This window comes from Mustelus asterias, unplaced genomic scaffold (genome assembly GCF_964213995.1).
Source record: "Mustelus asterias unplaced genomic scaffold, sMusAst1.hap1.1 HAP1_SCAFFOLD_1373, whole genome shotgun sequence".
Classification (NCBI taxonomy): domain Eukaryota; kingdom Metazoa; phylum Chordata; class Chondrichthyes; order Carcharhiniformes; family Triakidae; genus Mustelus; species Mustelus asterias.
Window position 1 is genome coordinate 1 of NW_027591318.1, and position 17,730 is coordinate 17,730.

Here is a 17,730-nt window from a genome sequence, read left to right on the forward strand (position 1 = left end):
GAGAGGGGGGGGCGAGGGAGAGGGGGGGGCGAGGGAGAGGGGGGCGAGGGAGAGGGGGGGCGAGGGAGAGGGGGGGCGAGGGAGAGGGGGGGCGAGGGAGAGGGGGGGCGAGGGAGAGGGGGGGGCGAGGGAGAGGGGGGGCGAGGGAGAGGGGGGGCGAGGGAGAGGGGGGGGGGGGGGCGAGGGAGAGGGGGGGCGAGGGGAGAGGGGGGCGAGGGAGAGGGGGGCGAGGGAGAGGGGGGGCGAGGGAGAGGGGGGGCGAGGGAGAGGGGGGGCGAGGGAGAGGGGGGGCGAGGGAGAGGGGGGGCGAGGGAGAGGGGGGGCGAGGGAGAGGGGGGGCGAGGGAGAGGGGGGGCGAGGGAGAGGGGGGCGAGGGAGAGGGGGGGCGAGGGGAGAGGGGGGGCGAGGGAGAGGGGGGGCGAGGGAGAGGGGGGGCGAGGGAGAGGGGGGGCGAGGGAGAGGGGGGGGGCGAGGGAGAGGGGGGCGAGGGAGAGGGGGGCGAGGGAGAGGGGGGGCGAGGGAGAGGGGGGGCGAGGGAGAGGGGGGGCGAGGGAGAGGGGGGGCGAGGGAGGAGGGAGGGAGGAGAGGGGGCGAGGGAGAGGGGGGCGAGGGAGAGGGGGGGCGAGGGAGAGGGGGGGCGAGGGAGAGGGGGGGCGAGGGAGAGGGGGGGCGAGGGAGAGGGGGGGCGAGGGAGAGGGGGGGCGAGGGAGAGGGGGGGCGAGGGAGAGGGGGGCGAGGGAGAGGGGGGCGAGGGAGAGGGGGGGCGAGGGAGAGGGGGGCGAGGGAGAGGGGGGGCGAGGGAGAGGGGGGGCGAGGGAGAGGGGGGGCGAGGGAGAGGGGGGGCGAGGGAGAGGGGGGGCGAGGGAGAGGGGGGGCGAGGGAGAGGGGGGGGCGAGGGAGAGGGGGGGCGAGGGAGAGGGGGGGCGAGGGAGAGGGGGGGCGAGGGAGAGGGGGGGCGAGGGAGAGGGGGGGCGAGGGAGAGGGGGGGCGAGGGAGAGGGGGGGCGAGGGAGAGGGGGGCGAGGGAGAGGGGGGCGAGGGAGAGGGGGGGCGAGGGAGAGGGGGGCGAGGGAGAGGGGGGGCGAGGGAGAGGGGGGGCGAGGGAGAGGGGGGGCGAGGGAGAGGGGGGGCGAGGAGAGGGGGGGCGAGGGAGAGGGGGGGCGAGGGAGAGGGGGGGCGAGGGAGAGGGGGGGCGAGGGAGAGGGGGGGCGAGGGAGAGGGGGGGCGAGGGAGAGGGGGGGCGAGGGAGAGGGGGGGGCGAGGGAGAGGGGGGGCGAGGGAGAGGGGGGGCGAGGGAGAGGGGGGCGAGGGAGAGGGGGGGGCGAGGGAGAGGGGGGGCGAGGGAGAGGGGGGGCGAGGGGAGGGGGGGCGAGGGAGAGGGGGCGAGGGAGAGGGGGGGCGAGGGAGAGGGGGGGCGAGGGAGAGGGGGGGCGAGGGAGAGGGGGGCGAGGGAGAGGGGGGCGAGGGAGAGGGGGGGCGAGGGAGAGGGGGGGCGAGGGAGAGGGGGGGCGAGGGAGAGGGGGGGCGAGGGAGAGGGGGGGCGAGGGAGAGGGGGGGCGAGGGAGAGGGGGGGCGAGGGAGAGGGGGGGCGAGGGAGAGGGGGGGGCGAGGGAGAGGGGGGGGCGAGGGAGAGGGGGGGCGAGGGAGAGGGGGGGCGAGGGAGAGGGGGGGCGAGGGAGAGGGGGGGCGAGGGAGAGGGGGGGGCGAGGGAGAGGGGGGGGGCGAGGGAGAGGGGGGGGGCGAGGGAGAGGGGGAGGGGGGCGAGGGAGAGGGGGGGGCGAGGGAGAGGGGGGGGCGAGGGAGAGGGGGGGCGAGGGAGAGGGGGGGCGAGGGAGAGGGGGGGCGAGGGAGAGGGGGGGGCGAGGAGAGGGGGGCGAGGGAGAGGGGGGGGCGAGGGAGAGGGGGGGGCGAGGGAGAGGGGGGGGCGAGGGAGAGGGGGGGGCGGGGAGAGGGGGGGGCGAGGGAGAGGGGGGGGCGAGGGAGAGGGGGGGGGGCGAGGGAGAGGGGGGGGGCGAGGGAGAGGGGGGGGGCGAGGGAGAGGGGGGGCGAGGGAGAGGGGGGGCGAGGGAGAGGGGGGGCGAGGGAGAGGGGGGGGCGAGGGAGAGGGGGGGCGAGGGAGAGGGGGGGCGAGGGAGAGGGGGGGCGAGGGAGAGGGGGGGCGAGGGAGAGGGGGGGCGAGGGAGAGGGGGGGCGAGGGAGAGGGGGGGCGAGGGAGAGGGGGGGCGAGGGAGAGGGGGGGCGAGGGAGAGGGGGGCGAGGGAGAGGGGGGGCGAGGGAGAGGGGGGGGCGAGGGAGAGGGGGGGCGAGGGAGAGGGGGGGCGAGGGAGAGGGGGGGCGAGGGAGAGGGGGGGCGAGGGAGAGGGGGGGCGAGGGAGAGGGGGGGCGAGGGAGAGGGGGGGCGAGGGAGAGGGGGGGCGAGGGAGAGGGGGGGCGAGGGAGAGGGGGGGCGAGGGAGAGGGGGGGCGAGGGAGAGGGGGGGCGAGGGAGAGGGGGGCGAGGGAGAGGGGGGGCGAGGGAGAGGGGGGGCGAGGGAGAGGGGGGGCGAGGGAGAGGGGGGGCGAGGGAGAGGGGGGGCGAGGGAGAGGGGGGGCGAGGGAGAGGGGGGGCGAGGGAGAGGGGGGGCGAGGGAGAGGGGGGGCGAGGGAGAGGGGGGCGAGGGAGAGGGGGGGCGAGGAGAGGGGGGGCGAGGGAGAGGGGGGGCGAGGGAGAGGGGGGGCGAGGGAGAGGGGGGGCGAGGAGGGGAGGAGAGGGGGGGCGAGGGAGAGGGGGGGCGAGGGAGAGGGGGGGCGAGGGAGAGGGGGGGCGAGGGAGAGGGGGGGCGAGAGGGCGAGGGAGAGGGGGGGCGAGGGAGAGGGGGGGCGAGGGAGAGGGGGGCGAGGGAGAGGGGGGGCGAGGGAGAGGGGGGGCGAGGGAGAGGGGGAGGGAGGGGGGGCGAGGGAGAGGGGGGGCGAGGGAGAGGGGGGCGAGGGAGAGGGGGGGCGAGGGAGAGGGGGGCGAGGGAGAGGGGGGGCGAGGGAGAGGGGGGGCGAGGGAGAGGGGGGGCGAGGGAGAGGGGGGGCGAGGGAGAGGGGGGGCGAGGGAGAGGGGGGGCGAGGGAGAGGGGGGGCGAGGGAGAGGGGGGGCGAGGGAGGGGTGGGGTGAGGGGTGGGGGGAGGGGTGGGGGGAGGGGTGGGCGGAGGGGTGGGGGGAGGGGTGGGGTGGGGTGGGGTGGGGGGAGAGGGGAAGGGTGTGGTGGGGGGAGAGGGGAAGGGTGTGGTGGGGGGAGAGGGGAAGGGTGTGGTGGGGGGAGAGGGGAAGGGTGTGGTGGGGGGAGAGGGGAAGGGTGTGGTGGGGGGAGAGGGGAAGGGTGTGGTGGGGGGAGAGGGGAAGGGTGTGGTGGGGGGAGAGGGGAAGGGTGGGGTGGGGGGAGAGGTGAAGGGTGGGGTGGGGGGAGAGGTGAAGGGTGGGGTGGGGGGAGAGGGGGAGGGTGGGGTGGGGGGAGAGGGGGAGGGTGGGGTGGGGGGAGAGGGGAAGGGTGGGGGGAGAGGGTAAGGGTGGGGGGAGAGGGTAAGGGTGGGAGGGTGGGCGAAGGAAGGCATGGGGAGGGGGACGACAGAGGGAGGAGGATTTTTGCACCTGATAGCTGGGGTCTTCCTCAGTCAGAGCGTCCAGCCTCTTGCTCAGGAAACTGATCTGATTGTTGGTTTCATCCATTTCGGCACAGAGCTGTTTGTATTCCCGATGGTCGGCATCAAACTCCCGCTTGTAATCCTGTCGTATGGGGTCAGAGGTTATGGGCGGGTACAAGCTGATAAGACAAGAGGACACGGGGTTAGAACACGACCCACCCTAACGTTGCCACACCCCTCCCCCCACACCGCCACTTCCCCCCCTGCCACCGCCACCTCCCCCCACACAACCATCTCCCAGCATCCTGACCACAAACAGGACAAAGGCAAAGCAAGGGAGAGGTTAGGCTCAACATTGTGTAGAATCTGCTTTCATATATTCATGCCTTTCACAAACCCAGGGTGTCCCAGAGGAGCGCTGCACTGTCAGAGGGTCAGTGCTGAGGGAGTGCCGCGCTGTCAGAGGGTCAGTGCTGAGGGAGTGCTGCACTGTCAGAGGGTCAGTACTGAGGGAGTGCCGCACTGTCAGAGGGTCAGTATTGAGGGAGTGCTGCACTGTCAGAGGGTCAGTACTGAGGGAGTGCTGCACTGTCAGAGGGTCAGTACTGAGGGAGTGCCGCACTGTCAGAGGGTCAGTGCTGAGGGAGTGCCGCACTGTCAGAGGGTCAGTATTGAGGGAGTGCTGCACTGTCAGACGGTCAGTACTGAGGGAGTTCCGCACTGTCAGAGGGTCAGTATTGAGGGAGTGCTGCACTGTCAGAGGGTCAGTGCTGAGGGAGCGCCGCACTGTCAGAGGGTCAGTACTGAGGGAGCGCCGCACTGTCAGAGGGTCAGTGCTGAGGGAGTGCCGCACTGTCAGTGGGTCAGTGCTGAGGGAGCGCCGCACTGTCAGAGGGTCAGTACTGAGGGAGTGCTGCACTGTCAGAGGGTCAGTACTGAGGGAGTGCCGCACTGTCAGAGGGTCAGTACTGAGGGAGTGCCGCACTGTCAGAGGGTCAGTACTGAGGGAGTGCTGCACTGTCAGAGGGTCAGTACTGAGGGAGTGCTGCACTGTCAGAGGGTCAGTACTGAGGGAGTGCCGCACTGTCAGAGGGTCAGTACTGAGGGAGTGCTGCACTGTCAGAGGGTTAGTACTGAGGGAGTGCTGCACTGTCAGAGGGTCAGTGCTGAGGGAGTGCCGCACTGTTGGAGGGTCAGTACTGAGGGAGTGCCGCACTGTCAGAGGGTCAGTACTGAGGGTGTGCCGCACTGTCAGAGGGTCAGTACTGAGGGTGTGCCGCACTGTCAGAGGGTCAGTACTGAGGGAGTGCTGCACTGTCAGATGGTCAGTACTGAGGGTGTGCTGCACTGTTGGAGGGTCAGTACTGAGGGAGTGCTGCACTGTCAGAGGGTCAGTACTGAGGGAGTGCTGCACTGTCAGAGGGTCAGTACTGAGGGAGTGCTGCACTGTCAGAGGGTTAGTACTGAGGGAGTGCTGCACTGTCAGAGGGTCAGTGCTGAGGGAGTGCCGCACTGTTGGAGGGTCAGTACTGAGGGAGTGCCGCACTGTCAGAGGGTCAGTACTGAGGGTGTGCCGCACTGTCAGAGGGTCAGTACTGAGGGTGTGCCGCACTGTCAGAGGGTCAGTACTGAGGGAGTGCTGCACTGTCAGATGGTCAGTACTGAGGGTGTGCTGCACTGTTGGAGGGTCAGTACTGAGGGAGTGCTGCACTGTCAGAGGGTCAGTACTGAGGGAATGCCGCACTGTCAGAGGGTCAGTACTGAGGGAGTGCCGCACTGTCAGAGGGTCAGTACTGAGGGAGTGCCGCACTGTCAGAGGGTCAGTACTGAGGGAGTGCCGTACTGTCAGAGGGTCAGTACTGAGGGTGTGCTGCACTGTTGGAGGGTCAGTACTGAGGGAGTGCCGCACTGTCAGAGGGTCAGTACTGAGGGAGTGCCGTACTGTCAGAGGGTCAGTACTGAGGGTGTGCTGCACTGTTGGAGGGTCAGTACTGAGGGTGTGCTGCACTGTTGGGGGTGCCATTGTTCAGATGAGACATTAAAGCGAGGCCCCACCTGTCCGCAGCCATGATTCTAAATTAGAGGCTACAGTTCCTCCAGGAATATGTTCAGAATTGGCAACTTCACCCTGGATATTGAAATGATGATATTTATATGGGGAATGTAATTACTCCAGGCGACTCGATGTCCCAAATAACTGACTGAAAGATTTATTGATAAGAAGAACGATATACGATAAAGGGGTTTACATCACAGCTGTACAGGTCTATTCCAACGTCCTGACTCTAACTAAAGCCCAGCCCTGGTAATGCGCGATTCAATCCCGATTGGCCCAGGTTTGTGCGCTCATGTTCCATTGGTTTTGGCCCAGTCATGTGACCTGTGATGGATCACCCCCTTAAAGGGACCAGACCGCCACAGGTGGGAACCTTCTGTCTGGAAAGAAATGAAGCTTCTTATATCGGTAAGAACTCCTCCATACAAGGAGTGACACTTTCTAAAGAACTTCTATTTCCAGGGCGTCTCTCATGAGCTCAGTTGGTCCTCGATCGTTTCACAGCCAATGAGGTACTTTTTGAAGTATGGTCATTGTTGTCATATGGAAAATGCAGCTGCCAATTTATACACAGGAAGATCCCATTAAACAGCAATGTGATAATGGTCAGGTCATCGGCTTTAGTGATGATGTTTGAACGAGAATTCTTCTTCAAAATGAGACTTTGGAATGTTTTATATCCACCAGGGTAGACGAGTCTTGGGAAATATCTCTGAGAGACTGTACCTTCAACAATGCAGCATTCCCCCAGTACTGGGTGCGCTGGTCTGGATTAGCAGCTCAGCTTCCTGGAGCTGAACTCGGACTCAGAACCTGTGACTGAGGGAGAGGGAGTTCTACCCACTGTGCCCAGCTGTGGAAGTGCAAAGCTCTGCTGCAGGTAATCGACATGGATTAGACTGAGGTAGGTTATGTTTAAGATGCTGCTTTACGGCTACAACAGCAACACTGGGACTATCCGAGGAATCTGCTACTCACCTTTCCCATTCCTCATCATCCATGTCATCGCAGGATTCCGCCCCTGTTGTGTAATCAGTCTCGTATTGAGATTCCTCCATCTCGGACTTGCCCCTTCTCCTCCTCCTCTTCCTTCGATTGGCTGGAGGCTTCTTTGCTGTGTCTTCAGATGGAGTGGAGCTGAAATTCCTCGAGGGGTAGGAGTCGGGTTGGTACCTGGTAACCAAACACAAAGAGTAAAACAGTCACTGCTTTTCATAAACACAGGTACATTTCCCCAGGGTAAAGATTGTGACGATCCCTATTCTATAAAACCCCATCAGAGACTCGACTGAAAAAGATAATCATCAGCACTCTTTCTCATGTTCCCCTCTCCTGAATTGTGCCCTGCTGGCTGGGGGGGTGGGGGGGCGGAGGGGGGGGCAGGTTAGGTTGATACAGCACAGTTATATATCCCCATTGCCATTAATGGAGGTATTATACGGATCTTCAAATTTGGAGCAGGAGTTCGGCCCCTCGATCCTGCTTCACCATTTGATTAGGTCACGGCTGATCTAATTGTGGCCTTAACCCTTTCCTTTCCACCCTCTATAACCTTCGACCCCTTGTCAATCCAGAATCTAACTCAGCGTTAAAATATTCAATAGCTCTGCCTCCACTGTTTTCTGGAAAGGGAACCCTCAGATTCATGACCTTCAGAGAAAATAATTCTCATCTCACTCCTAAATGAGAGACCTTTATTTTTAAGCGCTGTCCCCTATTCTAGTTTCTCTCTTAAGAGGAAACATTCGCTCAGCCTATCAATTTCCTCAGGATCTTATGTATTTCATTGTCACCTCTATACTCTTCTTAACTCAAATCAGTATAGGCCCAACCTTTCCCCATAAGGTAACAACTTCATCCTAAGAATCAGTTGAGTAAATCTTCTCTGAACTGCTTCCAATACAATTATATATTTTCTTGAGGAAGGAGATCATAACTGTACACAGTAATACAGGCGTGGACTCACCAAGGCCTTATACAACTGTAACAGAACCTTCTGACTTGTTCCATTTGCTTTCCTAATGACTTGCTGTACCTGCAGACTAACTTTGTGATTCATGTACTAGGACACCCAGATCCCTCTGTAGCACTGCAATCTCTCTCCATTTAAATCATATTCTGCCTGCCAAAATGGACAAGCTCACATTTTCCCACATTATATTCCATCTGCCAATTTTTTGCCCAATCCCTTAACCTGTTTATATCCCTTTCCAGATTCCTTACGGCCCCTTCACAACTTACTCTCTTACCCTATCGTGCCACCAGCAAACTTAGCAACCGTATGTTTGCAGTTTATCCAAGTCATTGATATAAATTGTAACTAGTTGACATACATTATTGTCAGGCACTCTCTAACTCTAATACTAATTTGAGAAAACCCTGAAGAATCTGTCGAATCAAATGAAATCAGTGAGATAATAAAACATAAACCTTTATATGAAATGAATGTGATATAAAAGCACCAACAGATTCACATGCCAAACACTCCTTCAGGAGCTTGCAAGTGTGTCACTTTATTCCCTCTAGCCTCGGTAAGCCGAGCTCAAAAGTCTCCAGGAGCTATCGAATTTTTTAATATCCTAATCATGTCCTTCCAACGTAGTGCCATTATATCAGCAAATTGTTAACTGCATCTGGTTAATCACTCACACCTCCCCCAGGGGGCGGTGTCGAGAGCTTTGCTCTTTTTGGTGTTTGATGATGACTCTCGGGTACAGGTCAACATTTCAAACCAGAACAGTGTGAAGGATAGGAATTAACTTCAGGAAGCTGTAAACATACCGGAGAAATGGGAAAATTGAGGTGCCGGGAAATGTGAAGTGAAAGGTTTCAGAGGAAAGAATGAGGAGAGATGGTTTGGACAAATGGAGCAATTTTAACGGTGGGGCGGGGGGGGGGGCGGAGGGAGCAGGAACAGGGAGAGTGGGAGCTGAGTATGGACGCACATCTTTGAAGGCGACAGGACAAATTGAGAACACTGTTAGAAAAGCAAAGACTACAAAGGTACGGAACATTCAGAAAACACAGATTTTGATTTGATTTATTATTGTCACATGTATTAGTATACAGTGAAAAGTATTGTTTCTTGCACGCTGCACAGACAAAACATACCATTCATAGAGAAGGAAAGAAGAGGGTGCAGAATGTAGTGTTACAGTCATAGCTAGGGTGTAGAGAAAGATCAACTTAATGCAAGGAAAGTCCATTTAAAAGTCTGACAGCAGCAGGGAAGAAGCTGTTCTTGAGTCGGTTGGTACGTGACCTCAGACTTTTGTATCTTTTTCCCGATGGAAGAAGGTGGAAGAGAGAATGTCCGGGGTGCGTGGGGTCCTTAATTATGCCGGCTGCTTTGCCAAGGCAGCGGGAAGTGTAGACAGAGTCAATGGATGGGAGGCTGGTTTGCGTGATGGACTGGGCGACATTCACGACCTTTTGTAATTTCTTGCAGTCTTGGGCAGAGCAGGAGCCCATACCAAGCTGTGATACAACCAGAAAGAATGCTTTCTATGGTGCATCTGTAAAAGTTGGTGAGAGTCCCAGCTGGAGGATTGAGTCCAATTCTGGGCACATTTAGGATGGATGTTGAGGCCTTGGAGACGGTGCAGAGGGGATTTACGGGAATGGGAGCAGGGATGAGGGGCTTCAGTTAATGTGGAGAGACTGGAGAAGCTGGGATTGTTCTCCTTGGAGCAGAGAAGGTTTAATAAGGATTTAATAGATCTGTTGAAAAGGTGAGAAATTGATTCAATTGGAGTGTAAAATCGGGCAGGTACAGGATTCGTCATCTACCCATCAGTTTACTACAAGGTGAGCTTAGTTTAAAATTCCATCCTTATTACTAATTATCCAAAGTCTTGCCCTCACCATCCGACCCACACCTTGTGTAAAAGGGTCAGAGGGGAGATTTGGAGAATCTTTCTTGATGTAATGAGTTTTTACAATTTCAAAAGGTGGTGGAAGCAGTTTCAATAATTCCTTTCAGAAAGGAGTTGAATATAGAACCATAGAACATTACAGCACAGAAACAGGCCTTTTGGCCCTTCTTGGCTGTGCTGAACCATTTTTCTGCCGAGTCCCACTGACCTGCACCTGGACCATATCCCGCCACACCCCTCTCATCCATGTACCTGTCCAAGTTTTTCTTAAATGTTAAAAGTGAGCCCGCATTCACCACTTCATCTGGCAGCTCATTCCACACTCCCACCACTCTCTGTGTGAAGAAGCCCCCCCCTAATATTCCCTTTAAACTTTTCCCCCTTAACCCATGTCCTCTAGTTTTTTTCTCCCCTAGCCTCAGTGGAAAAAGCCTGCTTGCATTCACTCTATCTATACCCATCATAATTTTATATACCTCTATCAAATCTCCCCTCATTCTTCTACGCTCCAGGGAATAAAGTCCTAACCTATTCAACCTTTCTCTGTAACTCAGTTTCTCAAGTCCCGGCAACATCCTTGTAAACCTTCTCTGCACTCTTTCAACCTTATTAATATCCTTCCTGTAATTAGGTGACCAAACCTGCACACAATACTCTAAATTCGGCCTCACCAATGTCTTATATAACCTCACCATAACATTCCAACTCTTATACTCAATACTTTGATTTATAAAGGCCAATGTACCAAAAGCACTCTTTATGACCCTATCTACCTGTGACGCCACTTTTAGGGAATTATGTATCTGTATTCTCAGATCCCTCTGTTCTACTGCACTCTTCAGTGTCCTACCATTTACCTTGTATGTTCTACCTTGGTTTGTCCTTCCAAAGTGCAATACCTCACACTTGTCTGCATTAAACCCCATCTGCCATTTTTCAGCCCATTTTTCTAGCTGGTCCAAATCCCTCTGCAAGCTTTGAAAACCTTCCTCACTGTCCACTACACCCCCAATCTTTGTATCATCAGCAAATTTGCTGATCCAATTTACCACATTATCATCCAGATCATTGATATAGATGACAAACAACAATGGACCCAACACCGATCCCTGCGGCACACCACTAGTCACAGGCCTCCACTCAGAGAAGCAATCCTCAACTACCACTCTCTGGCTTCTTCCATTGATTTCCACTCCATCTGACGAAGGAGCAGCGCTCTGAAAGCTAGTGGCGTTTGCTACCAAATAAACCTGTTGGACTTTAACCTGGTGTTGTGAGACTTCTTACTGTATTCTTCCATTGAGCCAATGTCTAATCCAATTTACTACCTATACTTGAAGGGGGAATAATGTCCAGGGCTATGGGGAAAGAGCTCTGAATTATTAAGAAGAGCGTTGAATAACAAGAATTAAGGGCAGCACGGTGGCACAGTGGTTAGCATGGCTGCCTCACAGCGCCAAGGACCCGGGTTCAATTCTGGCCTTGGGTGCTCGGGTTTCCTCCCACAGTACAAAGATGTGCAGGTTAGGTGGATTGGCCATTCCAGATTGCCCCTTAGGGTCCTAGGATGTATAGGTTAGGAGGATTAATAGGATAAAAGCATGGGGTTACGGGGATAGGGCAGCAATTGGGACTGGGTAAGATGCTCTGTCGGAGAAATGGTGCAGACTTGATGGGTCGAATGGCCTCCTTCTGCACTGTGGGGATTCTATAATTCGATTTTATGAAGTAGGCTTAACTGGATAGCTCTACCAAAGAGTCAGTACAGGCATAGTATCCCTACAATGCAGAAGGAGGCCATTCGGCCCATCGAGCCAACATCGACCACAATGCCCCCAGGCCCTATCCCCGTAACCCCACGTATTTACCCTGGTAATCCCCCTGACACTAAGGGGTAATTTAGCACAGCCAATCCCCCTAAACTGCACATCTTTTAGAATGTGGGAGGAAACTGGAGCACCCGGAGGAAACCCACGCAGACACGGGGAGAACGTGCAGACTCCACACAGACAGTGACCCGAGGCCGGAAGTGAACCCGGGTCCCTGGCGCTGTGCCACATGATGGGCCGAACAGCCTCCTTCTGTGTTACAAGATTATTAATTTGCATCATTTGGTTACACTTGACACTTACTGATTTTGACTTTCCACATTATAAGGAGCTGGCTGTGAATTATACTCATTGGCGCTCATCACACTGATACCATTGGCTGGTTTATCCAAGTACTGGACTGGCTCCATTTCATTCTGACCTCCTTCTGGAACAGTCTTCACCTGAACAAGCAGAAAGGTGCAAGGAGTGAGCAACCTGATGGATACATCATGAACTGAGCTGCTGTATTTTAATGAGATGAATTGGGAAGAGGGTTGTGAAAGACAACAGGGTCAGTGGATAGGTTCGAGAGGGATTAGACTGGTGTGGTAAACCTGTGTGTGTGTGACATGCCTGGACACGACCCTGCCGGCCCTGCCCGGGACCCCTCCCCCCCCCCTGGTCCAGGTATAAAGGTGACTGCTCCCCACCCCCTGCCTCAGTCTCTGGACCAGTTCATCGGCATGGGTGTGCTCCAAGTCTTTTGCTAATAAAAGCCTATTTGTTCTTGCATACAAACTAGTCTTTGCTTGACTGATGGTGCATCAACTGGGTAGGGTGTTGAAGTGTTGTGGAACCGGAGGGGGGAAGAAGGGGATTAAACTGGGTGCCTTGTGAAGAAAAACAGTAGCTCTGATTTGATGGGCTGAATGGCATGCTTCCATTCTGGAACATTCTGTGATTCAGACCAAAATTTTAACCGGAGAAAGTTGTATTTTACATCACATCTCATTGGTGGCACAGTGGTTAGCACTGCTGCCTCACAGCAGCAGGGTCCCAGGTTCAATTCCAGCCTCGGGTAACTGCCTGTGAGGAGTTTGCACGTTCTCCCCATGTCTGCGTGGGTTTCCTCCAGGTGCTCTGGTTTCCTCCCACAGTCCAAAGACGTGCGAGTTAGGTTCATTGGCCATGCTAAATTAACCTTTAGTGTCAGGGGAATTAGCAGGGTAAATGTGTGGAGTTACGGGAGTAGGGCCTGGGTGGGATTGTGGTCGGTACACGCTCAATGGGCCGAATGGCCTCTTTCTGTGCTGTAGGGATTCTATGATTCAATTCATGTCACACCCCTGAATTAGTCAGAGCAACTGATCAGTTAATGTGTTTGGCACTGGGTTGCTGGACTAAGGAACGTTGGCCAGGACACCAGGAGATCACACTGTGCTCTCCATCTCTGCTGACCCTGTACCTTTTAAGAGCTCTTTGAAACACTGGAACAAGCAGTGGAAGCTCTAGTTTAACATATCATCTGAAAAGTGGCACCTCTGACAGTGCAGCACTCACTGTGGTACTGCAGTGTTGACCTGGATTATGGACTCAATTCTCTGGCGTGAAATGTGACCTCACCACCATCAGATTCAAAGGCGAGAATGCTGTCCACTGAGCTGAACAAACACTTACCTGTTACCTCAAACAACCACTTGCATTTATATAGCACCTTTAATGAGGGAAAAACATTCCAGTGTGCCTCAGAGGAGTAATTATCACACAACATTTCACCACATAAAGAGATATTTGGACAAGTCAAAGAGGCAGCTTTTAAAAAGCTCCTCAAGGAGGAGTGAGGGGTGGAGAGTTGGAGAGGTTTGGGGAGGGAATGCCAGAGTTTAGGGCCCAGGCAGCTGAAGGCACAGCCGCCAATGGCACAGTGATGGTAAAGGGGGAGATGGATGAGGCCAAAGCGCGAGGAGCCCTCCATATCTCAGAGGGCGGTGAGGCTGGAAGAGGTTACAGAGGTACGGAGGTCTTTGAAAACATTTGAATTTTAGAATCATGAGTCACATTCCTTCCCCTCCATTCCTAACTTTCTCCTGGGATTGGTTTTACTGTGGACTACTGGCCTTGTGCCTCAACCAATTGCAGCCCCTTACTGTGAGTGAAACGAGATAGTGAGTGGTAATGGACTATTCAACCTTGTGATGCCTTACAGCTCAACCCAGTTGTCAGGCCGAGTATCAGCTTGATGTCACTGGAGAGCAATCAGAAATATTAATCTTGCCCTGTTCTCATTCTCAATTCTGCTGCTATTGGTCAAGTCAAGATCAGCTGATTACACTTGGGATTGTGCATTAATCAAACTCAGGGGAGTGGTAGAGTTTCCATTCTACAATCGAGCTGTTGTTTATTGGTGTGTGGACTTGGGTCAGTCCTACGAATGATTGTTGTTCCAAACACAGATCTCAGTGAGTTGTGTAACTCACTTCTGTGTGAGAGTCAGAGCGATACTGACCCTCCCTGAGATTCTAATCGTAATGTCATCCCACCAACCCAGGATTGGATTCTCACTTCATTCTTAAATCCAGGCCACCTACCTTCTGCCCCACGTCCCTCAATCTAACCATCTCTCTTTTAAAAGTTTATTTATTAGTGTCACAAGTGGGCTTACATTAACACTGCAATGAAGTTACTGTGAAAATCCCTGAATCGCCACACTCCGCCACCTGTTCGGGTACACTGAGGGAGAATTTAGCACGGCCCAATGCACCTAACCAGCACGTCTTTCAGACTGTGGGAGGAAACCGGAGCACCCGGAGGAAACCCACGCAGACACGGGGAGAATGTGCAGACAGGTGACCTAAGCCGGGAATCGAACCCGGGTCCCTGGCGCTGTGAGGCAGCAGTGCCAACCACTGCGCCACCGTAATTCACTTACAGTCAATTTCATAGGTCGTTCCCTATTATTCTTTGATTCCTATTTGGATGAAATGTTTCGACAAACATAACAGGAACTATTCAACTCCTGGAGTCTGCTCCGCCAATCAAGTCGGTCAGAGCTGATTTGCATCTAAATCCCATTTCCTTTGACACCTTTACGGAACAGAAACATCGTCCATTACAGTCACAAAATCCTCCGATACCAGCAGCTTGGGTCAAAAGCAAATTCCATTTGTCTGAAAGCGTCTCACAAGATTCTTCTTCATACCCTCAGCATCTTCATTGTGAAGTTGTGGTCCCGAGACACAAACTCTTCACTACAGGAGAGGCCGTCAACATTACAAAGAGAATTGAGAAACTTCAATTGAAAGAAAGCAGGGAATTAATCTGGAACGGATTCAAAACCTCATCTCAGAGGCAATGCCTAGAACGATAGACCAAGGAGCTTCCTCACGTGTGATGGATACTCAGTGCTGGGTCAATGTGATTGTGCCGCTGTTATTATATTTAGTATTGCAGAGTCATAGAGCAATACAGCATGGGAACAGGCCCTTCGGCCCAACCGGTCCATGCTAGTCCCAACTGCCCACGTTTGGCCCATATCCCTCCAATCCTTTCCTATCCATGTACTTATCCAAATGCTTTTTAAATGTTGCTATTGTACCTGCCTCAACCACTTTCTCTGGGAGCTCATTCCATCCACGCCCCATCCTCTGTGTGAAGAAGTTGCCCCTCGGGTCCGTTTTAAATCTTTGCCCTCTCACCTTAAACCAATGCCCTCTAGTTTTCAATTTGCCTTCCCTGGGAAGAAGACGATGTGCGTTCATCCTATCCGTGCCCTTCATGATTTTATTCACCTCAAAAAGGTCACCCCTCATTCTACTAAGTTCCAAGGAATAAAGTCCTAGCCTGGCCGACCGCTCCCTATAACTCAGGCCCATTCGTCCTGGAAACATCCTGTAAATCTAACCTGGATCTGGTCAAAGGGGTTAAGTGAATCTTGTCAGGTAACTTGCATTTTTATGATGTCTTTCACAATCTTGTCACCAAATGCCAATGAAATATTTTCTGAAATGTAGCCACTGCTGTAATGCAGCCAATTTACACACAGCAAGATCCCACAACCAGGGGTGTGATAATGGCCACAATACCTGGTTTATGTTTGAGGAATAAATCCTGTCCAGGGCACGGGACAGAGCTCCCCTGCTCACCTTCAGAACTCTGTCACAAGATTTTACATCCACCTGGATGGGCAGGTGGGACCTCACTTAACATCTCATTCCAAAAGACAGCAAGTCCAACAGTGCAGAGCTCCCTCAGTACTGCACTGACTCCAACAGTGCAGAGCTCCCTCAGTACTGCACTGGGAGAGTTGGTTAGGTCAGTTGGCAGGATCATAGAATCCTACAGTGCAGAAGGAGGCCATTTGGCCCATCGGACCTGCACCGAACACAATCCCACCCAGGCCCTATCCCCATAACCCCATGCATTTACCCTAGCTAGTCCCCCTGACACTAAGGGGCAATTTACAATGGCCAAACCACCTGACCCGCACATCTATGGACTGTGGGAGGAAACCGGAGCACCCGGAGGAAACCCACGCAGACACGGGGAGAATGTGCAAACGCCACACAGACAGTGACCCGAGCCGGGAATCGAACCCGGGTCCCTGGCGCTGAGAGGCAGCAGTGCTAACCACTGTGCCGCCCCCTAGGATGGCTGGTTTGTGATGCAGAGCGACACCAACAGCACGGCTTCAATTCCCGCACCAGTTGATGTTATTCATGCAGGCCCCACTTTCTCAACCTTGCCCCTCGCCTGAGGTGTGGTGACCCTCAGGTTAAATCACTGCCAGCCAGCTCCCTGACCACATAACCTCTCTGTCACAAAAATCACCTACTGCTATATCTAGATGTGTGGGTTGGGTAGATTGGACATGGTAAATTGCCCCTGAGTGTCAGGGGGATTAGCAGGATATATGCATAGAGTTGCAGGGATAGGGCCTGGGTTGGATTTTTGCCATGCAGGCTGGGTGGGCCAAATGGCCTCCTTCTGCACTGCAGGGATTCTATGATTCTAGAATAGTCTCCACCTGTGCCTCACCTCATTTTCTACTGAAATCCTGATTCCTGCTTCTGTTATCTCCTAACTCAGCTGTTCCGATCTTCTCTTGGCCGGTGTCTCACCCTCTGTAAATCTCAACTCACCCAAACCTCTGCTGCTCGTATCCGAACTCACCCCAAATCCTGTTCACCCATCACCCTGCCCACAACTGGCTCCCAGTCGGACAATGTCTCAGTTTTAAAATTCTCATCCACATGGTTAAATCCGTCCTCACCCTTTACTTTCTCTGTAACCTCCTCTTGCCCAAAACTCCAAGATCTCTGCACTCTTCCAATGATGGCCTTTTGAACATCCCTGATTTTAATCTTACACCATTGGCAGCTGTTCCGTCGGCTGCCTGGGCCCGAAGATCTGGAACCCCCCCCCTCTCCCCACAACCCCAAAACCTCTCCATTCTGCTTTCCTCCTTTAGACACCTTAATATCTATCCTTTTGGCCAAGCTTTTGGTTGCTTGCCCTAATATCTCCTTCGCTGGCTCAGTATCTGATTTTGTTTGATGATCATTCCTGTGAAGCATCTTGGGACATTTTATGAAGTTAAAGGTGTTATATAAATGCAAGTTGTTGTTGTTTTGTTGAGTTTTACAATGGGGCTAGGCGGGGGAGTGGCACTGGGTGATGTGCCCTTGCAGAGAGAGGGCACTGACAGCACAGGCCTCCGATTCTCCCAGCTACATCACTCCTCACCCCCAACATTTCCCCCAGTCACTGCTACCTGATTTAATGTGTCTACTTCTGCTATTTAGCTGCGTTGATGTTTCAAGTGCCTTAATCCTTTAAAATAAAGACGACTTGTGTTAACCAGAGAACTGTAAACTGGGCAAAGGGGGTCTGGACTGAACAGGAAACAGCAACGATTAAACAATGACCCTCAGCTGACCTTCCAGCTCAGTTTCTGTGGTCTTGTTGACATCATCGTAAAACTGCAAGAATTGGGTCAACAGTGGGAGCTGTTTAATCGCTCACAATGAGCAACGTGACTGAGTGAAACCAAAGTTACAGTCAGGTTAATGAGTAATTGTGCAGAAACTAAACTTATCAAAATGCAAACAGAGTTTAGTGTTATAATGGGGCAATTGGCAGGCATTCCAGCTCAACTTTGATAAGATTGGGTGGTGAGTGTGAACTCCATCAACATGGGCCTTGTTCAAAATCTCCCAGCAGCAAACAGCAGGAGCTGGTGGGGGGGAAAGTCACCGCCATCCAGCCCGAGATCCGGCCCGAGATCCGGCACGGTGGCACAGTGGTTAGCACTGCTGCCTCACAGCACCAGGGACCTGGGTTCGATTCCCGGCTTGGGTCACTGTCTGTGTGGAGTTTGCACAT

The 17,730-nt window shown here is 54.8% G+C and overlaps 1 protein-coding gene across 1 annotated transcript in view; it reads right to left on the reverse strand.

The window, feature by feature from the left end:
• Positions 1-3,614: 3,614 nt before the first annotated feature.
• LOC144488207 (uncharacterized) overlaps positions 3,615-17,730 on the reverse strand; it is a gene marked incomplete at its 3' end in the record, with an annotated part of 74,033 nt that continues 59,917 nt past the window's right edge. The window contains exons 10-12 of the mRNA XM_078206234.1: positions 11,671-11,810; positions 6,642-6,836; positions 3,615-3,786 (exon numbers count right to left, since the gene is read on the reverse strand). Of these exons, the coding sequence (XP_078062360.1) occupies positions 3,615-3,786; positions 6,642-6,836; positions 11,671-11,810 (507 nt within the window). The remainder of the gene's footprint in view (positions 3,787-6,641; positions 6,837-11,670; positions 11,811-17,730) is intronic.